This window comes from Sorex fumeus, unplaced genomic scaffold (assembly GCF_029834395.1).
Source record: "Sorex fumeus unplaced genomic scaffold, SorFum_2.1 ptg000072l, whole genome shotgun sequence".
Taxonomy (NCBI): domain Eukaryota; kingdom Metazoa; phylum Chordata; class Mammalia; order Eulipotyphla; family Soricidae; genus Sorex; species Sorex fumeus.
This window is the reverse complement of record NW_026606129.1, coordinates 9,178,555-9,201,223: the sequence shown is the minus strand read 5'-3', so window position 1 is coordinate 9,201,223 and position 22,669 is coordinate 9,178,555. Positions and strand designations below refer to the sequence as shown.

At 59.9% G+C, this 22,669-nt stretch overlaps 1 protein-coding gene across 1 annotated transcript in view; it reads right to left on the bottom strand.

Annotated features, from left to right (window-relative positions):
- Window positions 1-22,669, bottom strand: part of SLC6A11 (solute carrier family 6 member 11) — a 92,393-nt gene that overhangs the window by 5,889 nt on the left and 63,835 nt on the right. Inside the window, exons 7-11 of the mRNA XM_056129622.1 lie at window positions 18,056-18,159; window positions 15,692-15,816; window positions 14,732-14,844; window positions 14,475-14,612; window positions 12,862-12,964 (exon numbers count right to left, since the gene is read on the bottom strand). Coding sequence (XP_055985597.1) covers window positions 12,862-12,964; window positions 14,475-14,612; window positions 14,732-14,844; window positions 15,692-15,816; window positions 18,056-18,159 — 583 coding nt within the window. The remainder of the gene's footprint in view (window positions 1-12,861; window positions 12,965-14,474; window positions 14,613-14,731; window positions 14,845-15,691; window positions 15,817-18,055; window positions 18,160-22,669) is intronic.

The window sequence follows — 22,669 nt, the reverse complement described above, 5'->3', positions numbered from 1 at the left end:
CGAGTATGACTGTGTCTGAGTGTGGGCAAGTGTGACTGAGTGAGTCTGAGTGTGGGCGAGTGTGTCTGAGTGTGGTGAGTGTGGCTGAGTGTGGCAGAGTATGGGAGAGTGTGCCTGAGTGTGCGCGAGTGTGCCTGAGTGTTGGCGAGTGTGACTCAGTGTGGGCCAGTGTGTCTGAGTGTGGACGAGTGTGCCTGAGTGTTGGCGAGTGTGACTGAGTGTGGGCCAGTGTGCCTGAGTGTGGACGAGTGTGACTGAGTGTGTCTGAGTGTGGGCGAGTGTGTCTGACTGTGGGCGAGTGTGACTGAGTGTGTCTGAGTGTGGGAGAGTGTGACTGAGTGTGGGCCAGTGTGCCTGAGTGTGGACGAGTGTGACTGAGTGTGTCTGAGTGTGGGCGAGTGTGGCTGAGTGTGGCTGAGTGTTGGCGAGTGTGGCTGAGTGTGTGCGAGTGTGGAAGAGTGTGTGCGAGTGTCGCTGAGTGTGGGCCAGTGTGGCTGAGTGTGGATGAGTGTGACTGAGTGTGTCTGAGTGTGGGCAAGTGTGGCTGAGTGTGGGAGAGTGTGACAGAGTGTGGGGGTGTGTGCGCGAGTGTGGCAGAGTGTGACTGAGTGTGGGGGTGTGTGCGCGAGTGTGGCAGAGTGTGGGCGAGTCTGCCTGAGTGTGGGCGAGTGTGACTGAGTGTGGGCCAGTGTGTCTGAGTGTGGGAGAGTGTGACTGAGTGTGTCTGAGTGTGGGCAAGTGTGACTGAGTGTATCTGAGTGTAGGAGAGCGTGGCTGAATGTGTCTGAGTGTGGCATAGTGTGGGCGAGTGTGGCTGAGTGTGGGCGAGTGTGGCTGAGTGTGGGGCAAGTGTGACTAAGTGTGGGGGTGTGTGTGCAAGTGTGGCAGAGTGTGGGCGAGTGTGCCTGAGTGTGGGCGAGAGTGGCTGAGTGTGGGGGAGTGTGCCTGAGTGTTGGCAAATGTGACTGAGTGTGGGACAGTGTGTCTGAGTGTGGATGAGTGTGACTGAGTGTGTCTGAGTGTGCGCAAGTGTGACTGCGTGTGTCTGAGTGTTGGTGAGTGTGGCTGAGTGTGTGCGAGTGTGGCAGAGTGTGGGCGAGTGTGGAAGAGTGTGGGCGCGTGTGGCTGAGTGTGGGCGAGTGTGACAGAGTGTGGGCGAGTGTGCGCGAGTGTGGCAGAGTGTGGGAGAGTGTGCCTGAGTGTGGGCGAGTGTGCCTGAGTGTTGGCGAGTGTGACTGAGTGTGGGCCAGTGTGGCTAAGGGTGGGCGAGTGTGACTGAGTGTGGGCAAGTGTGGCTGAGTGTGGGAGAGTGTGACAGAGTGTGGGGGTGTGTGCGCGAGTGTGGCAGAGTGTGACTGAGTGTGGGGGTGTGTGCGCGAGTGTGGCAGAGTGTGGGCGAGTCTGCCTGAGTGTGGGCGAGTGTGACTGAGTGTGGGCCAGTGTGTCTGAGTGTGGGAGAGTGTGACTGAGTGTGCGCCAGTGTGCCTGAGTGTGGACGAGTGTGACTGAGTGTGTCTCAGTGTGGGAGAGTGTGACTGAGTGTGGGCCAGTGTGCCTGAGTGTGGACAACTGTGACTCAGTGTGTCTGAGTGTGGGTGAGTGTGGCTGAGTGTTGGCGAGTGTGGCTGAGTGAGTGCGAGTGTGGAAGAGTGTGGGCGAGTGTGGGCCAGTGTGGCTGAGTGGGGATGAGTGTGACTGAGTGTGTCTGAGTGTGGGCAAGTGTGACTGAGTGTGTCTGAGTGTGGGCAAGTGTGACTGAGTGTGTCTGAGTGTAGGCGAGTGTGGCTGAGTGTGGCATAGTGTGGGCGAGTGTGGCTGAGTGTGGGCGAGTGTGGCTAAGTGTGGGCAAGTGTGACTGAGTGTGTCTGAGTGTGGGCAAGTGTTACTGAGTGTGTCTAAGTGTCGGCGAGTGTGGCTGAGTGTGTCTGAGTGTGTCTGAGTGTGGCAGAGTGTGGGCGAGTGTGGCTGAGTGTGGGCGAGTGTGACTGAGTGTGTCTGAGTGTGGGCAAGTGTGACTGAGTGTGTCTGAGTGTGGGCGACTGTGTCTGAGTGTGGGCGAGTGTGTCTGAGTGTGGGCGAGTGTGGCTGAGTGTGGGCGAGTGTGACTGAGTGTTGGGGTGTGTGCGCGAGTGTGGCAGAGTGTGGGCGAGTGTGCCTGAGTGTGGGCGAGTGTGACTGAGTGTGGGCGAGTGTGGCAGAGTGTGGGCGAGTGTGACTGAGCGTGTCTGAGTGCGGGGAGAGTGTGAGTGAGTGTGCGCCAGTGTGCCTGAGTGTGGACGAGTGTGACTGAGTGTGTCTGAGTGTGGGCGAGTGTGGCTGAGTGTATGCGAGTGTGTGCGAGTGTGGGCAAGAGTGGCTGAGTGTGGGCAAGTGTGGCTGAGTGTGGATGAGTGTGACTGAGTGTGTCTGTGTGGGCAAGTGTGACTGAGTGTGTCTGAGTGTGGGCGAGTGTGGCTGAGTGTGGGGGAGTGTGCCTGAGTGTTGGCAAATGTGACTGAGTGTGGGACAGTGTCTCTGAGTGTGGATGAGTGTGACTGAGTGTGTCTGAGTGTGCACAAGTGTGACTGCGTGTGTCTGAGTGTTGGTGAGTGTGTCTGAGTGTAGGCGAGTGTGGCTGAGTGTGGCATAGTGTGGGCGAGTGTGGCTGAGTGTGGGCGAGTGTGGCTAAGTGTGGGCGAGTGTGACTGAGTGTGTCTGAGTGTGGGCAAGTGTTACTGAGTGTGTCTGAGTGTCGGCGAGTGTGACTGAGTGTGTCTGAGTGTGGCTGAGTGTGTCTGAGTGTGGCAGAGTGTGGGCGAGTGTGGGCGAGTGTGACTGAGTGTGTCTGAGTGTGGGTAAGTGTGACTGAGTGTGTCTGAGTGTGGGCGAGTGTGTCTGAGTGTGGGCGAGTGTGGCTGAGGGTGGGCGAGTGTGACTGAGTGTGGGCGAGTGTGGCTGAGTGTGGGCGAGTGTGACTGAGTGTTGGGGTGTGTGCGCGAGTGTGGCAGAGTGTGGGCGAGTGTGCCTGAGTGTGGGAGAGTGTGACTGAGTGTGGGCGAGTGTGACTGAGCATGTCTGAGTGCGGGAGAGTGTGAGTGAGTGTGCGCCAGTGTGCCTGAGTGTGGACGAGTGTGACTGAGTGTGTCTGAGTGTGGGCGAGTGTGGCTGAGTGTATGCGAGTGTGTGTGAGTGTGTGCGAGTGTGGGCTAGAGTGGCTGAGTGTGGGCAAGTGTGGCTGAGTGTGGATGAGTGTGACTGAGTGTGTCTGAGTGTGGGCAAGTGTGACTGAGTGTGTCTGAGTGTGGGCGAGTGTGGCTGAGTGTGGGGGAGTGTGCCTGAGTGTTGGCAAATGTGACTGAGTGTGGGACAGTGTCTCTGAGTGTGGATGAGTGTGACTGAGTGTGTCTGAGTGTGCGCAAGTGTGACTGCGTGTGTCTGAGTGTTGGTGAGTGTGGCTGAGTGTGTGCGAGTGTGGCAGAGTGTGGGCGAGTGTGGAAGAGTGTGGACGCGTGTGGCTGAGTGTGGGCGAGTGTGACAGAGTGTGGGCGAGTGTGCGCGAGTGTGGCAGAGTGTGGGAGAGTGTGCCTGAGTGTTGGCGAGTGTGCCTGAGTGTTGGCGAGTGTGACTGAGTGTGGGCAAGTGTGGCTGAGTGTGGGCGAGTGTGACAGAGTGTGGGCGAGTCTGCCTGAGTGTGGGCGAGTGTGACTGAGTGAGGGCCAGTGTGTCTGAGTGTGGGAGAGTGTGACTGAGTGTGGGGGTGTGTGTGCGAGTGTGTCTGAGTGTGGACGAGTGTGCCTGAGTGCTGGCGAGTGTGACTGAGTGTGGGCCAGTGTGTCTGAGTGTGGGAGAGTGTGACTGAGTGTGCACCAGTGTGCCTGAGTGTGGACGAGTGTGACTGAGTGTGTCTTAGTGTGGGAGAGTGTGACTGAGTGTGGGCCAGTGTGCCTGAGTGTGGACAAGTGTGACTCAGTGTGTCTGAGTGTGGGTGGGTGTGGCTGAGTGTTGGCGAGTGTGGCTGAGTGTGTGCGAGTGTGGAAGAGTGTGGGCGAGTGTGGGCCAGTGTGGCTGAGTGGGGATGAGTGTGACTGAGTGTGTCTGAGTGTGGGCAAGTGTGACTGAGTGTGTCTGAGTGTGGGCAAGTGTTACTGAGTGTGTCTGAGTGTCGGCGAGTGTGGCTGAGTGTGTCTGAGTGTGTCTGAGTGTGGCAGAGTGTGGGCGAGTGTGGCTGAGTGTGGGCGAGTGTGACTGAGTGTGTCTGAGTGTGGGCGAGTGTGACTGAGTGTGTCTGAGTGTGGGCGAGTGTGTCTGAGTGTGGGCGAGTGTGGCTGAGGGTGGGCGAGTGTGACTGAGTGTTGGGGTGTGTGCGCGAGTGTGGCAGAGTGTGGGCGAGTGTGCCTGAGTGTGGGCGAGTGTGCCTGAGTGTGGGCGAGTGTGGCTGAGGGTGGGCGAGTGTGGCAGAGTGTGGGCGAGTGTGTCTGAGTGTGGGCGAGTGTGACTGAGTGTGGGGGTGTGTGCGCGAGTGGCAGAGTGTGGGCGAGTGTGCCTGAGTGTGTGCAAGTGTGATTGAGTGTGGGCCAGTGTGTCTGAGTGTGGACGAGTGTGAGTTAGTGTGTCTGAGTGTGGCTGCGTGTGTGCGAGTGAGTGCGAGTGTGAAAGAGTGTGGGCAAGAGTGGCTGAGTGTGGGCCAGTGTGGCTGATTGTGGATGAGTATGACTGAGTGTGTCTGAGTGTGGTCGAGTGTGTCTGAGTGTGTCTGACTGTGGGCGAGTGTGACTGAGTGTATCTGAGTGTGGGAGAGTGTGACTGAGTGTGGGCCAGTGTGCCTGAGTGTGGACGAGTGTGACTGAGTGTGTCTGAGTGTGGGCGAGTGTGGCTGAGTGTGGCTGAGTGTTGGCGAGAGTGGCTGAGTGTGTGCGAGTGTGGAAGAATGTGGGCGAGTGTGGCTGAGTGTGGGCCAGTGTGGTTGAGTGTGGATGAGTGTGACTGAGTGTGGGCGCATGTGCCTGAGTGTTGGCGAGTGTGACTGAGTGTGGGCCAGTGTGTCTGAGTGTGGCCGAGTGTGCCTGAGTGTTGGCGAGTGTGACTGAGTGTGGGCCAGTGTGTCTGAGTGTGGACGAGTGTGACTGAGTGTGTCTGAGTGTGGGCGAGTGTGTCTGAGTATGCCTGACTGTGGGCGAGTGTGACTGAGTGTGTCTGAGTGTGGGAGAGTGTGACTGAGTGTGGGCCAGTGTGCCTGAGTGTGGACGAGTATGACTGAGTGTTGGCGAGTGTGGAAGAGTGTGTGCGAGTGTCGCTGAGTGTGGGCCAGTGTGGCTGAGTGTGGATGAGTGTGACTGAGTGTGTCTGAGTGTGGGTAAGTGTGACTGAGTGTGTCTGAGTGTAGGCGAGTGTGGCTGAATGTGTCTGAGTGTGGCATAGTGTGGGCGAGTGTGGCTGAGTGTGGGCGAGTGTGACTGAGTGTGGGCGAGTGTGGCAGAGTGTGGGCAAGTGTGACTGAGTGTGGGGGTGTGTGTGCAAGTGTGGCAGAGTGTGGGCGAGTGTGCCTGAGTGTGGGCGAGTGTGTCTGAGTGTGGGCGAGTGTGACTGAGTGTGTCTGAGTGTTGACCAGTGTGGCTGAGTGTGGACGAGTGTGACTGAGTGTGTCTGAGTGTGGGCGAGTGTGTCTGACTGTGGGCGAGTGACTGAGTGTGTCTGAGTGTGGGAGAGTGTGACTGAGTGTGGGCCAGTGTGCCTGAGTGTGGACGAGTGTGACTGAGTATGTCTGAGTGTGGGCGAGTGTGGCTGAGTGTTGGCGAGTGTGGCTGAGTGTGGGCGAGTGTGACTGAGTGTGTCTGAGTGTGGGCGAGTGTGGCTGAGTGTGGCAGAGTGTGGGCCAGTGTGTCTGAGTGTGGACGAGTGTGCCTGAGTGTTGGCGAGTGTGACTGAGTGTGGGCCAGTGTGCCTGAGTGTGGACGAGTGTGACTGAGTGTGTCTGAGTGTGGGCGAGTGTGGCTGAGTGTGGCTGAGTGTTGGCGAGTGTGGCTGAGTGTGTGCGAGTGTGGAAGAGTGTGTGCGAGTGTCGCTGAGTGTGGGCCAGTGTGGCTGAGTGTGGATGAGTGTGACTGAGTGTGTCTGAGTGTAGGCGAGTGTGGCTGAATGTGTCTGAGTGTGGCATAGTGTGGGCGAGTGTGGCATAGTGTGGGCGAGTGTGGCTGAGTGTGGGCAAGTGTGGCTGAGTGTGGGCGAGTGTGACTGAGTGTGACTGAGTGTGGGCGAGTGTGGCTGAGGGTGGGCGAGTGTGTCTGAGTGTGGGTGAGTGTGGCTGAGTGTGTGCGAGTGTGAAAGAGTGTGGGCAAGAGTGGCTGAGTGTGGGCCAGTGTGGCTGAGTGTGGATGAGTGTGACTGAGTGTGTCTGAGTGTGGGCAAGTGTGACTGAGTGTGTCTGAGTATGGGCAAGTGTGACTGAGTGTGTCTGAGTGTTGGCGAGTGTGGCTGAGTGTGTCTGAGTGTGGCTGAGTGTGGGCGAGTGTGGCTCATTGTGGGCCAGTGTGGCTGAGTGTGTCTGACTGTGGGCAAGTGTGACTGAGTGTGTCTGAGTGTGGGCGAGTGTGGCTGAGTGTGGTCGAGTGTGTCTGAGTGTGTCTGACTGTGGGCGAGTGTGACTGAGTGTATCTGAGTGTGGGAGAGTGTGACTGAGTGTGGGCCAGTGTGCCTGAGTGTGTACAAGTGTGACTGAGTGTGTCTGAGTGTGGGCGAGTGTGGCTGAGTGTGGCTGAGTGTTGGCGAGAGTGGCTGAGTGTGTGCGAGTGTGGAAGAATGTGGGCGAGTGTGGCTGAGTGTGGGCGAGTGTGGCTGACTGTGGGCGAGTGTGACTGAGTGTGCCTGAGTGTGGGCAAGTGTGACTGAGTGTGTCTAAGTGTGGGCGAGTGTGGCTGAGTGTGGGCGAGCGTGATTGAGTGTAGAAGAGCGTGACTGAGAGTGGGCGAGTGTGGCTGAGTGTGGCTGAGTGTGGCGAGTGTGACTGAGTGTGTCTGAGTGTGGACGAGTGTCACTGAGTGCGGGCCAGTGTGTCTGAGTGTGACTGAGTGTGTCTGAGTGTGGGCGAGTGTGTCTGAGTGTGGGCGAGTGTTGCTGAGTGTGGGCGAGTGTGGCTGAGTGTGGGCAAGTGTGATTGAGTGTGGGCAAGTGTGACTGAGTGTGTTTGAGTGTGGGCGAGTGTGGCTGAGTGGGTGAGCGTGATTGAGTGTAGGAGAGCGTGACTGAGTGTGGGCGAGTGTGGCTGAGTGTGGGCGAGTGTGACTGAGTGAGTCTGAGTGTGGACGAGTGTGACTGAGTGCGGGCCAGTGTGTCTGAGTGTGACTGAGTGTGTCTGAGTGTGGGCGAGTGTGTCTGAGTGTGGGCAAGTGTGGCTGAGTGGGGGCGAATGTGAGTGAGTGTGGGCGAGTGTGGCTGAGTGTGACTGAGTGTGTCTGAGTGTGGGCGAGTGTGAATGACTGTGTCTGAGTGTTGGCGAGTGTGGTTGAGTGTGTGTGAGTGTGGAAGAGTGTGGGTGAGTGTGTCTGAGTGTGGGCAAGTGTGGCTGAGGGTGGGCGAGTGTGCCCGAGTGTGGGCGAGTGTGGCTGAGTGTGGGTGAGTGTGCCTGAGTGTGGGCGAGTGTGCCTGAGTGTTGGCGAGTGTGGCTGAGTGTGGGCGAGTGTGACTGAGTGTGGGCGAGTGTGGCTGAGAGTGGGCGAGTGTGGCAGAGTGTGGCTGAGTGTGATTGAGTGTGTCTGAGTGTGGGCGAGTGTGGCTGAGTGTGACTAAGTGTGAGTGAGTGTGGGCGAGTGTGGCTGAGTGTGGGCGAGCGTGACTGAGTGTGGGAGAGCGTGACTGAGTGTGGTCGAGTGTGGCTGAGTGTGGGCGAGTGTGACTGAGTGTGTCTGAGTGTGGACGAATGTGACTGAGTGTGGATCAGTGTGTCTGAGTGTGGATGAGTGTGTCTGAGTGTGCGCGAGTGTGTCTGAGTGTGGGCAAGGGTGACTGAGTGTGTCTGAGTGTTGACCAGTGTGTCTGAGTGTGTGCGAGTGTGTGCGAGTGTGGCAGAGTGTGGAAGAGTGTGGCTGAGTGTGGGCGAGTGTGTCTGAGTGTGGGCGAGTGTGGCTGAGTGTGGGCGAGTGTGAGTGAATGTGGGCGAGTGTGGCTGAGTGTGGGTGAGTGTGCCTGAGTGTGGGCGAGTGTGGCTGAGTGTGGCTGAGTGTGGGTGTGACTGAGTGTGGGCGAGTGTGGCTGAGAGTGGGCGAGTGTGCCTGAGTGTGGACGAGTGTGACTGAGTGTGTCTGAGTGTGGGCGAGTGTGGCTGAGTGTGACTAAGTGTGACTGAGTGTGGGCGAGTGTGGCTGAGTGTGGGCGAGCGTGACTGAGTGTGGGAGAGCGTGACTGAGTGTGGGCGAGTGTCGCTGAGTGTGGCTGAGTGTGGGCGAGTGTGACTGAGTGTGTCTGAGTGTGGACGAATGTGACTGAGTGTGGGCCAGTGTGTCTGAGTGTGGATGAGTGTGTCTGAGTGTGGGCGAGTGTGTCTGAGTGTGGTCAAGTGTGACTGAGTGTGTCTGAGTGTTGACCAGTGTGTCTGAGTGTTTGCGAGTGTGTGCGAGTGTGGTAGAGTGTGGAAGAGTGTGGCTGAGTGTAGACGAGTGTGGCTGAGTGTGGGCGAGTGTGGGCGAGTGTGGCTGATTGTGGGCGAGTGTGACTGAGTGTGGCTGAGTGTGGGCGAGTGTGCCTGAGTGTTGGCGAGTGTGACTGAGTGTGGGCCAGTGTGTCTGAGTGTGGACGAGTGTGACTGAGTGTGTCTGAGTGTGGGAGAGTGTGACTGAGTGTGGGCGAGTGTGCCTAAGTGTTGGCGAGTGTGACTGAGTGTGGGCCAGTGTGTCTGAGTGTGGACGAGTGTGACTGAGTGTGGACGAGTGTGACTGAGTGTGTCTGAGTGTGGCTGAGTGTGGATGAGTGTGACTGAGTGTGGCTGAGTGTGGGCGAGTGTGTCTGAGTGTCTCTGACTGTGGGCGAGTGTGACTGAGTGTGTCTGAGTGTGGGAGAGTGTGGCTGAGTGTGTGCGAGTGTGGAAGAGTGTGGGCGAGTGTGGCTGAGTGTGGGCCAGTGTGGCTGAGTGTGGATGAGTGTGACTGAGTGTGTCTGAGTGTGGGCAAGTGTGACTGAGTGTGTCTGAGTGTTGGCGAGTGTGGCTGAGTGTGGACGACCGTGACTGAGTGTGGGAGAGCGTGACTGAGTGTGGGCGAGCGTGGCTTAGTGTGGACGAGCGTGACTGAGTGTGGGAGAGTGTGACTGAGTGTGGGTGAGTGTGACTGAGTGTGGGCGAGTGTGCCTGAGCGTGGGCGAGTGTGGCAGAGTGTGGCTGAGTGTGACTGAGTGTGGGCCAGTGTGCCTGAGTGTGGACGAGTGTGACTGAGTGTGTCTGAGTGTGGGCGAGTGTGGCTGAGTGTGACTAAGTGTGACTGAGTGTGGGCGAGTGTGGCTGAGTGTGGGCGAGCGTGACTGAGTGTGGGAGAGCGTGACTGAGTGTGGGCGAGTGTCGCTGAGTGTGGCTGAGTGTGGGCGAGTGTGATTGAGTGTGTCTGAGTGTGGACGAATGTGACTGAGTGTGGGCCAGTGTGTCTGAGTGTGGATGAGTGTGTCTGAGTGTGGGCGAGTGTGTCTGAGTGTGGTCAAGTGTGACTGAGTGTGTCTGAGTGTTGACCAGTGTGTCTGAGTGTTTGCGAGTGTGTGCGAGTGTGTGCGAGTGTGGAAGAGTGTGGCTGAGTGTGGGCGAGTGTGGCTGAGTGTGGGCGAGTGTGACTGAGTGTAGACGAGTGTGGCTGAGTGTGGGAGAGTGTGGGCGAGTGTGGCTGAGTGTGGGCGAGTGTGACTGAGTGTGGCTGAGTGTGGGCGAGTGTGCCTGAGTGTTGGCGAGTGTGACTGAGTGTGGGCCAGTGTGTCTGAATGTGGACGAGTGTGACTGAGTGTGTCTGAGTGTGGGAGAGTGTGACTGAGTGTGGGCGAGTGTGCCTGAGTGTTGGCGAGTGTGACTGAGTGTGGGCCAGTGTGTCTGAATGTGGACGAGTGTGACTGAGTGTGTCTGAGTGTGGCTGAGTGTGGATGAGTGTGACTGAGTGTGTCTGAGTGTGGGCAAGTGTGACTGAGTGTGTCTGAGTGTTGGCGAGTGTGACTGAGTGTGGGCCAGTGTGTCTGAATGTGGACGAGTGTGACTGAGTGTGTCTGAGTGTGTCTGAGTGTGGGCAAGTGTGACTGAGTGTGTCTGAGTGTTGGCGAGTGTGGCTGAGTGTGGACGACCGTGACTGAGTGTGGGAGAGCGTGACTGAGTGTGGGCGAGTGTGGCTTAGTGTGGACGAGCGTGACTGAGTGTGGGAGAGTGTGACTGAGTGTGGGCGAGTGTGACTGAGTGTGTCAGAGTGTGGGCGAGTGTTGCTGAGTGTGGGCGAGTGTTGCTGAGTGTGGGCGAGTGTGGGCGAGCGTGTCTGAGTGTTGGCGAGTGTGGCTGAGTGTGTGCGAGTGTGGAAGAGTGTGGGCGAGTGTGGCTGAGTGTGGGCCAGTGTGGCTGAGTGTGGATGAGTGTGACTGAGTGTGTCTGAGTGTGGGCAAGTGTGACTGAGTGTGTCTGAGTGTTGGCGAGTGTGGCTGAGTGTGGCAGAGTGTGGGCGAGTGTGGCAGAGTGTGGCTGAGTGTGGGCCGAGTGTGACTGAGTGTGTCTGTGTGGGCAAGTGTGACTGAGTGTGTCTGAGTGTGGGCGAGTGTGGCTGAGTGTGTCTGAGTGTGGCAGAGTGGGCGAGTTTGGCTGAGTGTGGACGAGTGTGGCTGAGTGTGGGCAAGTGTGATTGAGTGTGGGCGAGTGTGACTGAGTGTGTTTGAGTGTGGGCGAGTGTGACTGAGTGTGGGCGAGTGTGTCTGAGTGTGTCTGAGTGTGGCAGAGTGTGGGCGAGTGTGGCTGAGTGTGGGCGAGTGTGGCTGAGTGTGGGCGAGTGTGGCTGAGTGTGATTGAGTGTGGGTGATTGTGACTGAGTTTGGGCGAGTGTGACTGAGTGTGTCTGAGTGTGGGCGAGTGTGGCTGAGTGTGGGCGTGTGTGGCTGAGTGTGGACGAGTGTGGCTGAGTGTGGGCCGAGTGTGACTGAGTGTGTCTGAGTGTGGGCAAGTGTGACTGAGTGTGTCTGAGTGTTGGCGAGTGTGGCTGAGTGTGTCTGAGTGTGGCAGAGTGTGGGCGAGTGTGGAAGAGTGTGGGCGAGTGTGGCTGAGTGTGGGCGAGTGTGGCTGAGTGTGGGTGCGTGTGCCTGAGTGTGGGCGAGTGTGGCTGTGTGGGTGAGTGTGCCTGAGTGTGGGCGAGTGTGCCTGAGTGTTGGCGAGTGTGGCTGAGTATGGGCGAGTGTGACTGAGTGTGGGCGAGTGTGGCTGAGAGTGGGCGAGTGTGGCAGAGTGTGGCTGAGTGTGACTGAGTGTGGGCCAGTGTGGCTGAGTGTGGGCGAGTGTGATTGAGTGTGGGTGATTGTGACTGAGTGTGGGCGAGTGTGACTGAGTGTGTCTGAGTGGGCGAGTGTGACTGAGTGTGGGCGAGTGTGACTGAGTGTGGGCGAGTGTGGCTGAGTGTGGACGAGCGTGACTGAAAGTGGGAGAGCGTGGCTGAGTGTGGGCGAGTGTGGCTGAGTGTGTCTGAGTGTGGCTCAGTGTGGGCGAGTGTGACTGAGTGTGGGCCAGTGTGGCTGAGTGTGGGCGAGTGTGATTGTGTGTGGGTGATTGTGACTGAGTGTTTGAGTGTGGGCGAGTGTGACTGAGTGTGGGCCAGTGTGGCTGAGTGTGGACAAGCGTGACTCAGTGTGCGAGAGCGTGACTGAGTGTGGGCGAGTGTGGCTGAGTGTGGGCGAGTGTGACTGAGTGTGTCTGAGTGTGGACGAATGTGACTGAGTGTGGCCAGTGTGTCTGAGTGTGGATGAGTGTGTCTGAGTGTGGGCGAGTGTGTCTGAGTGTGTGCAAGTGTGACTGAGTGTGTCTGAGTGTTGACCAGTGTGGCTGAGTGTGTGCGAGTGTGTGCGAGTGTGGCAGAGTGTGGAAGAGTGTGGCTGAGTGTGGGCGAGTGTGTCTGAGTGTGGGCGAGTGTGTCTGAGTGTTGGCGAGTGTGACTGACTGTTGCTGAGTGTGTGCGACTGTTGGCGAGTGTGGAAGAGTATGGGCGAGTGTGGCTGAGTGTGCGAGTGTGACTGAGTGTGGTCGAGTGTGGCTGAGTGTGGGCGAGTGTTACTGAGTGTGGGTGAGTGTGCCTGAGTGTGGGCGAGTGTGACTGAGTGTGGGCTAGTATGACTGAGTGTGTCAGAGTGTGGGCGAGTGTGTCTGAGTGTGGGTGAGTTTGTCTGAGTGTGGGCGAGTGTGGGCGAGCGTGTCTGAGTGTGGGCGAGTGTGACTGAGTGTGTCTGAGTGTGGGCGAGTGTGGCTGAGTGTGGGCGATTGTGGCTCAGTGTGGGCGAGTGTGGCTGAGTGTGGGCGAGTGTGAGACTGAGTGTGGGCGAGTGTGACTGAGTGTGGGCGAGTGTGACTGAGTGTGTCAGAGTGTGGGCGAGTGTGGCTGAGTGTGGGTGAATGCGACTGAGTGTGGACGAGTGTGGATAAGTGTGGGCGAGTGTGGGTGAGTGTGGCAGAGTGTGGGCGAGTGTGGCTGAATGTGGGTGAGTGTGGGCAAGTGTGGTTGAGTGTGGCTGCATGTGGCTAGCTGAGTGTGGTGATTATGGGTGAGTGTGGTTGTATGTTGTTGATGGTGGCTGAGAGTGGGCAAGTGTAGCTGCATGTGGCTGAGTGTGGGCGAGTTTGGCTGAGTGTGCGAACCTTTCTTGGCCCTTCAAGGCAGGGTGGGAGGCGGCCCGCTGAGCACTCACCGTACACCCAGCCGATGCAGACGCACTCGAAGATGGCCACGAATAGGAGGCACATTCCGCTGGCCGCGTACGAGTCAAAGAGCTGGAAGATGTACATGCCGCCCTGGACGGCGGCGGGAGATGTACACGCCACCCTGGAGGGGGCCGGGAGATGGACGCGCTGCCCTGGACAGGGCCAGGGATGGACACAGAGCCCTGTATGGGGGCCGATGGGCAGGAGCCCGGGAGCTCGGCCTTCCCACTTTTCGTCCTCTGGACAACCCCCTAGCATGACCTCCAGGCTGGGGGTCAGGACACTGTCCATCCCCGGCTCCCCAAGTCCAGAGGGCACAGCACATCACGGCCCGGGGCAGCCCAGCAGCTCTGCCAGCAGCGTCCCGGCCTCCTCGACACGCCAGGACCGGCAATGCCCCTGCCCACCCGTTGGCTTCTCCTGGCCCGAGACCCACTTCCTGGTGGGCTGAGGTGAGTGACGGTGTGAGGGTGTCGGGACCCTGAGTGTGGTCACGGGGGAGGGAGGGACAGGGGTCCCTGAGTGTGGTTGGGGGGTCACAGAGGGGCATCACGGGGAGGGTCTTGGGAATGCTGTGGCCCCGGGGGCCCCCGGCCCACACACTGGAGTGTGTCCCCCAGCCTTGGGCCTCAGTTCTTGCGGCTGTGGTCTGTACCTGAGTGTTCCCAGGATCAGCCAGACCCTGGAGGCCTGTCAGCTAGAGTGGGGGCTCCAAGCGGTCAGAGCAGTAAGGGGGCACAGGGACTTTTGAATTAGGAAAAATTGAGTCCCCAAAATCTGTAGTGGAGTGCTAAGAAAGAAGAAGGCTATCCGAGAGGGCCCCCTGGAAGAGGTGGCCTCTTTAAAGACGCCTGCTGGGGACAGCCCTGCAGCCTGGCCAGGGTCAATCTGCTCCCAGACAGAGCTCCATGGAGGTGGTGGCGAACACTGGTGCCCTGATAGGTTCCTGGGGGCCACGAGGCGGCCATGTCTCTGCTGGGGGCCGGTGGGCACCAAGCAAGGTGGGCATGGAGGTGCCTGGGGCTCCCTGCAGCCCTACCCCGTCGCTTGACAAAGGCCCCTGCTAGGCGTGATGGGTCAGCACTGAGGCTCATCTGGGGACGCACCTCATTCCAGCAGTGCCCACCTGTGGCCCCCAGGGTCCCACCTGTGCCTGGCCGGAAGCAGAGGCAACTTCCTGGAGGAGGTGTGCCGATGAGGGTCCGAGCCAGAGCCCCGGCTCCCTGCTCAGCTCCCTTCCTCTCGTTTCTCTGGGCCACCGGCTTATTTTTCATGCGGAATGGATCTGGGGAGTGGAGGCAGCCGGAACCCGGGTGCTGCTCGCCCCGATTCTGAGCCCCTTCAGGACTGGGTGCAGTTCCTCAGTTGGGGGTCACAGAAGGCGGCCCCTTCCTCCCCCACCCGGCAGGGAGCACAGCGGGCCACTGGGAGGATGAGGGGCCCAGTGGGAGACATCAGACTCCGAGGGGGACCCGGCGCGGCTGTCCTGACTCGCTTGTCTGCTGACACTACCCTCCACCCAGGGGGGGCCTGTCAGTGAGCCCCGTGTACCCAAGGGCTGCAGGGCACCCCCCCGCCAGACCCCGTCCTCCGCGCTCACCTCCGTCAGCATGACGAGGCCCAGGAAGTAGGACACCACGGACAGGGCCAGGATGAGCAGCTCCCGCCGGTAGCCCCTGCGGAAAACCTCGGGGTACATGTCCACCACGGCCGTCACCAGGCTCTCCACACACACGAACTGCGGATAGGGCGGGGCACAGGACAACTGGGGACCGTGGGCACCAAACGGGGCCTGGGAAGGCCTGGGGGGCGCCGGGCGCATCTGGGGGCTGACGAAGAGGCCAGCGGAGGGCATACCTGGCTGTCCAGGCCCAGGAAGATGAGCATCATGAAGAAGAGGGTCGCCCACAGCGGGGACAGCGGCATCATGGTCACGGCCTTGGGGTAGGCGATGAAGGCCAGGCCGGGGCCTGGACAGGGAGCAGGGAGGGGGGTGTGGGCGTCCCTGGGCCCCGACCTCTGCCCCTCCCGGCAGCCCTGGGCGGGGGGCACACAGAGACGCCTGGCAGGTGAGAGAGTGGGACAGTGGGGTCCCGGGGAGCCAGACCCGGTTGCTCTGACATTCAGCCTTCTGCACTGACCTGCTGGGAGGCCATAATGCCTAATGCATGCAAACACACGCTCACACACATGCACGCATGCACACACACACGTACACACAATACATGCAAATACATGCACATACACACACACACACAGAGGCCAGCGTCTAGGCAGCAATGGGTGAGCGTTGGCCTCACTTGGCCACGTACTAGCCCAGGGCAGCTGCCAGGACCTGTGGTTTTGTTCTTTGACCTTTTCAAGAAACTGGAGGGTCCCAGAGCAGCTGCGGCAGTTCCTGCCTCCTGCCCGCCCATTCCCCGGGTGTTACTTGGGGGGCGCAGCGTCAGCCCTGAGCCCGTTTTATGTCTCCCCGTTAGAGGCGGCCCAGTCTCTCCGTGGGTCAGCCTGGCACGAAGCGACCAAGGGCTTCCCTTCCGGGGAGAGAAGGGGCTGGGGACTGCGAAACAGGGGTGAGGGGGCAGGAGTGAGGGGGCAGGGAGGGGGCGGGGCGAAGGGGTGGGGGTGAGAGGGCGGGGCAGCAGGAATGAGGGGGCGGGCTGAGGGGGCAGGGAGGGTGTTTGGCGGTTCCTGGTGAGCAGGGTGTGGTCCGGGCACTGGGGTGGGAGGCGTCAAAGCCCCTTTGGGTGGGCCCCCGCGGGAAGAGGGCATGAGCACGTCCCCTGGCTCGGGGACCGCCGGCCCCGGCGCACGTACCCGACTCGGCCACCTCCGCGATGGGCACCCCCTGCTCGTACGCCATGAAGCCCAGGACCGAGAAGATGGCGAAGCCGGCCACGAAGCTGGTGCCGCTGTTCAGACAGCAGAGCATGATGCAGTCCCTGCGGGGCGGGGCGGGGCGGGGCGCGTGAGGCTGGGGCGGGGCCGAAGGGGCGGGGCGGGGCCTGAGGGGCGGGGCGGGGCCAGGGGGCAGAGCCTGAGGAGCAGGGCAGGGAGGGCATGAGGGAGGGCTGGGGCGGGTCCTGAGGGGCGGAGCCTGAGGGGCGGGGCGGGGCCAGGGGGCAGAGCCTGAGGAGCAGGGCAGGGAGGGCGTGAGGGAGGGCTGGGGCGGGTCCTGAGGGGCGGAGCCTGAGGGGCAGGGCCGTGAGGGGCGGGGCGGGCGAGAGGGCGGGGCCTGAGGGGCGGGGCGGGCGTGAGGCTGGGGCGGGGCGGGGCCTGAGGGCGGGGCGGGGCCTGAGGGGCGGGGCGGGCGAGAGGGCGGGGCCTGAGGGGCGGGGCGGGGCCAGGGGGCAGAGCCTGAGGAGCAGGGGCAGGGAGGGCGTGAGGGAGGGCTGGGGCGGGTCCTGAGGGGCGGAGCCTGAGGGGCGGGGCGGGGCCAGGGGGCAGAGCCTGAGGAGCAGGGACAGGGAGGGCCTGAGGGTAGGGCTGGGGCGGGTCCTGAGGGGCGGAGCCTGAGGGGTAGGGCCGTGAGGGGCGGGGCAGGCCTGAGGGCGGGGCCGGGGAGGGGCCTGAGGGGCGGGGCGGGCGTGAGGGCGGGGATGGGGCAAGTCCTGAGGGGCGGAGCCTAAAGGGCAGGGCCGTGAGGGGCGGGGCGGGCGTGAGGGCGGGGATGGGGCGGGGCCTGAGAGGAGGGGCGGGGCCAGGGGCAGCGCCTGAGGGGCAGGCCATTTGGGGTGGGCGTGTTGGCGGGGCCATGAGGGGCAGGGCGGGCTTGGGGGCCGGGGGCGGGACCAAGGGGGCGGGGCAAGCGTGAGCGCAGGGCAGGGCCATAAGGGGCGGGACACTGAGGGGGAGGAGCCATCAGGGGGTGGGTGTTTGAGGGGGCTGCAGATAGGGGCAGGGTCGGTGTGGGGGCATGGCACGGCGAGGGGTGGGGGCAGAGAGGGGTCCTGGGGAGCCAGTGAGACAGGGCAGGCACAGACAGGGGGCCTGTGTGGGTAAAGCCTTGAGGTTCAGAGAGGTCAGGCGTCTGGCCAGAGGTCACACAGCGCCTCCAGCCTTCTCTGAGGGAGCACAGAGGGGTGGCAGCTGGTCCCCGCCCCTGACCAGGGACCTGCCTTCCTGTGGGCACACAGACTCTTTCACTGGATGCACTAGAAGGCGGCGGCGGCGTCCCCTCTGCCGGACTCACTAGGTCTCCCCCTTTTCCCTTTTCTGAACCGCAAAGGCCCGAGCACTGTCGGGCCCTGTCCCAGGAAGTGGCGGTGTCTGTTCCTGGCTCATGGACCAAACTCTCGCCCCTCCGACACACCAAAGCGCTTCCTCCCCCACCAGGCACCCTGGCCCGGGAGGGGCTCTCAGGCCTGGGGGCTGCGCTGGCCCCTAGCCCTGGGGCAGGCACAGAGCCAGGGTGCAAGGAGGAAGAGCAGGGTGCAAACGGCACTGCTGGTGATGTGGGCCATGGCCCTCTGCAGGCCCAGGCTGTGGGCAGCAGCGGTCCACCCAGCGTTGACCCACACCCAAGTGCTCCCCTCTTGTCCTAGTGCTCCCCCACCTAGTGCTCAGCCCCTAGCCTACTGCTCCCTCCTGGGCCTAGTGCTCCCTGCCTCAGTCTAGTGCTCCCCTCCTGGGCCTAATGCTCCCCTCCTGGGCCTAGTACTCCCCGCCTGGGCCTAGTGCTCTGCTCCTGGACCTAGTTCTTCCCTCATGGGTTTAGTGCTCCCCTCCTGGGCTTAGTGCTCCCTTCCTGGGCCTAGTGCTCCCCTCCTCGGCTCAATGCTCCCCTCCTGACCTCATGCTCCTGTCCCAGCTCAGTACTGATCCCTAGCCCAGTAATCTCCTCTCGGCCTAATGCACCCCTGGCCCAGTGCTCCCTCCCAGCCTGGTGCTCCCTTCCTCGCCCAGTGCTCCCCTCCGATCTGCCCCTCGAAAAGTGGATGCGGGCTGCGAGGGCAGTCGGCCACCAGGGCTCTGGGGGGGCAGGAGAGGCCCCTGGCCAGGGCCTGACGGGCTACCTCCAGCTGCGTGAGCTGGGCACATTGGGGCACATCCCCCAGGGATGGGCATGGCGGGGCGGGCGGAGCAGGTGCTGGGCAGTCCCCGCAGGTGGGCACACGAGGCCAGCCTGGCTGGGGGGGCAAAGTGCGACCCGGGGCCCTGGCCAGCACGCGGGGAGCAGACCTGTAGCAGTTGTTGTTGTAGTTGTTGTAACTCCCCAGCGCCGTCAGACAGCCCAGGCAGATGGCGTAGGAGAAGAAGATCTGCGTGCCGGCGTCCACCCACACCTGCGGGACAGAGAGGTCAGGGCGCGGCGGGACCCTGTGCTCGGGCACTCAGCCTCCCCGAGACCAGACCGAGGGCGGACAGCACGGTCGGCCAGTGTCACCACGCCTGAGGGTCCGGGGCGTGGGGGGGAGGGACCCACGTGGGCCTGGTGAGGGCCGTGCCTCCCGGGGAGGGCCACAGCGCAGTGAGAACAGGAAAGCTCTCGGCCTCCTGTGCAGCCCTGGAAACGTGACTCAGCCTCTCTGAGCCTTGGCAGGAACCTCAGCGGCACAGGGGGGCATTACGTGTCTCTGGGGCTGTGGCGGGACGGGGGACCCTCCACTTGCCCAGACAGCACCCAAACGAGGCACCCGTGTCCCTCCTGGGGCCAGCAACAGCCTCTGCCTGTCCTGCTTCCCTGACCCCAGGGAGGGGGAGGCAGGGGCTCAAGCCCCCTCGACGGTGGAGGAATAGAGAGGGCGAGTAACTTCCTCGGTGCCACACAGCTGAGCACTGGTGCACCCGAGTCCCTGGAGAATGAATGACAGCCTCTAAAAGTGCCCTGCTCTCGGGCGCAGGCCGGGCACATGCAGACGCCCCCGATGTGAGGGTTACCGGCCCCCCCCTCATTTCTCGGCTCCATGGAAAGCCCCCCCACCCCGCCTCCTGCCACCGCATGGCAAATAAGCAACCTACGGGCCCAAAGACACCGAAGCCGTTTTCCCGGGTTGGCTGGGGACAGCGCCCACAGCCGCTCGCCGAGCACGCCCACACTCGGGGCTTCCGTCGCTGCTGCCCCCTGACCCCCACAAGCCTCCACCCACCCTGCTCAGGCAGCAGCATGACCATTCTCCCGTGAGAGTCTCGGTGCAGCCTCATGCTGCCCCGGTGCCCCGCGCTGGCATTTCTCCCCGCCCCGGTGAGAGCACGCGACAGTGAGCACAGCCAAGGAGCCTCTTCCTGGGACTGCTGGGGGAGCCTGGTGCTGGGACGTGGCCTTTTCTCGTGGAGACCTTGAGTTTGTGACCACGGAGGTGCCGGCATGCTGGAAGGGAGAGCACTGGCGAGCAAAGGCTGAGAGTGGTGATTTGAGGGGCCCCTGGATCCAGCCTCGCCTGAAACCAGCCCTACCTGGGAACATTTCACGTTCATCTTTGTAATTCGCATGGGGTTGCTGTCCCTTCGAACCATAAGAACTCTCATTAAGGCAGCTCAGATCGGGAAGGGAGCACCAAATAAAGGGTGTTAGGAGGATCCTCCCAGGATGGGAGAAACATGCTGAAAGTAGACTATAGACCGAACACGATTGCCACTCAGTGCCTCTTTTGCAAACCACAGCACCCAAAAGGAGAGCGAGAACAAAAGGGAATGCCCTGCCACAGAGGTGGGGGGGTTGGGGAGGTGGGAGGGATACTGGGATCAGTGGTGGTGGAGAATGGGCACTGGTGGAGGGATGGGTACTTGATCATTGTATAACTGAAACCAAAGCACAAAAATCTGTAAGTCCACAACTGTACTACATGGTTTTCACTAATAAAAATTTTTTAAAAAATTCTCATTAATAGGAGCACCAAGCTCTTAGGAAACACGCACACACACACACACACTCACACACACACATACTCTCTCTCTCTCACACACACACATACTCTCTCTCTCTCTCTCACACACACACACACACAACCCAAATCATTCGACGAACCCTGAATTACGGAAGAAGCTGTGTCAGCTGAGGCTTCCCATATGCCACACCCAGAATGAAGCGCTGAACAACTTAGGTAGATCATTCGTCTCCGCCCCAGGATGGACGACTTGGAGAATTAGAGATCTGGTACCAAGCAGTGGTAAATGAGGGTGAAACTTGACGTGCACTGGGGCAATCAAAGAAGGCTGCCTGAAGGAGTTGGCCAGTCAAAGACTGAAAGACAGAAGAGACATGCTGGGCCTGCAGGATCCTGCGAGAGAGGGTGTGTTCACGTGTGTGTGTGTGTGTGTGTGTGTGTGTGTGTGTGTGTGTTGGGAGGGGGCTGTCGATCTTATCCTGACGATAACCGGTAAATCCAGCCCTTTATACAAGAGGGCCAGTGATTTCCCTGCTCTGATGCTGCTGGTTCCTGCTCTGAGGAGCACCGAGGTTGGTTTTTATTGACTTTCTTCCCCTCGCCTCTGAGAAGCCTCCTGAGAAATCCCCAGTGTAGGGGCCGAAGTGACAGCACAGCGGGGAGGGCACTGGCCTTGCATGTGACTGACCCCAGTTCAATCCCCGGCATCCCATGCAGTCCCTGAGCACTGTCAGGAGTGATTCCTGAGTTCAAATCCACAAATAAGCCCTAAGCATTGCTAGGTGCTCCCCCCCCCGCCACACCCACTAAAAAAAGAAGTTCCCACTTGTTGGATATTAGCCCTAAGTGCTTTAGGCTTCATCAGTGAATTGCCTCTTTTCCTCCTCCCAGAGAAGCTTACAGTGCTCTTGCGAGCACCCCTAACCCCCTGACTATCTCTTTAACCTTTCCTTTGTGTTTTACCTCTCATTGTCACAATTCCCCAAGTCACGGTTGGTTACGTATAAGCCAAAACTTTCTAATAATTCTGGACTGTGTATTTGTGGTGAATTACTTGCTTTTCTGTTTCCCCTATCGCCTTTTTATATTTTACCATAGAACAGTGTTTTTTTGCTTAAACACAGAAAGACCGTTAATGCTGTGCTCCTAATATTTGAGAGTTGATTGACTCATCTACTCCTGGGCATCTGTCCTAATTACTTAACTCGGGCTTCAGTTGCTGTAGTTCCTAACACCCCAAACAGATGGTCCCGCCAGGGGACAGGGATGAACCCGGGGTGAATGGCAAAGCTACCCTGGCATCGAAATGAGACCGTCTTCAAAGCATACATGTGTGGTCCTGATGCAAGCTGTTATGATTTACGGCACAGATCCCCATGGGGAAGGACAAGCTGGACGGGCCTGAGGACTAACTAGTCTGGGATTTACGGTAAAAGTCTTGCTTGCACTCAGAGTCCAGAGAACTAAGTTTTGGAATGAAAATCTCTTACTGTGTTTATCCAACTAGCTGCAAGTATTAACAAGAAGTAGACTTAATTGTTTAATATGTATAACCGAAAGGAAAGAGAAAAGCAACATAGATGTCCCTGGGAGACAGAGCGTCTCCTTGAGTTCATCCCCCAAGAGAATTGTCTCCGCCGAATTCTTTACCTTGTGAATGATCAACCATAGCTGTCTGCAGTCCTACGCCTTGGCCTTGACCCCCCTGGTGTGCGGTAAGAACGCTAACAGCTCCGCGTTCAACGGGCCGTTTCCCCATCAGCCTGAAGTCCCCTGTCTCTTTGTCCCTCTGCTGGGGAGGCCTGGAGAGGCGAACACACCTGTGAAGTTTTGTGAACTCACACTTTGTGCTCCCTGTGGCATCCACAGCTTTTCAGACGCCCCCGCCTTCTGCCAATGCCTGCCTTTACACACAAACAGAGCATGCGACCCCGTGTGCAGCGTCTCCTCACAGCTGACGGGAACCTGTGGACACCAGGAGACTGGACCCAGTGTCCCGCCGTCCTCTGGTGCTGACCAGAGCTTGTTGTACAGCGATTTCTCAGGAAAGCTTGGGGAAACGCCCCTTCTTGGTTCCCGGTGCCTTCTCTGCCATCCATCTCTGGCTTGGGGATTCGAGTGATTGGAGATCGGACCCTGGGACCCGCCCAGTTCTTAAGCATCTGACCCTGATGCTGAGATGTTCTCCCTGGCCCCAACCCCAGGCAGAGCCCAGCTGGGGAAAGTGGGCACCACCTCGTTTGCCTCCCACACAGTGCTCGCTCCTGCTCCGAAGGAGAACCACTGGGCGTTTTTCTGTTTCCCAGTGATTTTCTTTTCTTTTTTTTTTTTTATCTTTTGCTTTTTTGGTCACACCCGACGATGCACAGGGGTTACTCCTGGCTCTGCACTCAGGAATTACTCCTGGCGGTGCTCAGGGGACCATATGGGATGCTGGGAATCGAACCCGGGTCGGCTGCATGCAAGGCAAACGCCCTACTCGCTATGCTATCACCATAGCACTGTAGCACTGTCCTCCCATTGTTCATTGATTTGCTTGAGCGGGCCCAGTAACGTCTCCATCATGAGACTGTGTTTGGCATATCGAATACGTCAGGGGTAGCTTGCCAAGCTTTGTTGTGTGGGCGAGATACTCTCAGTAGCTTGCTGGGCTCTCCAAGAGGGGCGGAGGAATCAAACCCGGCTCAGCCGGGCCGGCTGCATGCAAGGCAAATGCCCTACCGCTGTGCTATGGCTCCAGCCCGCTATCACCATAGCCCCTCCTTTGTTTTTCTTGTTTTAGTTCTGGGGGTGACACTTGGCACTGCACAGGGCTTACTCGTGGCTCAGTGCTCAGGGATCACTCCTGGCAGAGCTCTGGGAAGATGATATGGGAAGCCCGGGATTGAACCCAGGCCAGCCCTGTGCATGACAAAACGTCCTCCCCGCTGTCCTCTGGCTCAGGTCCCCGATGTTCTTGGGCCTGGGG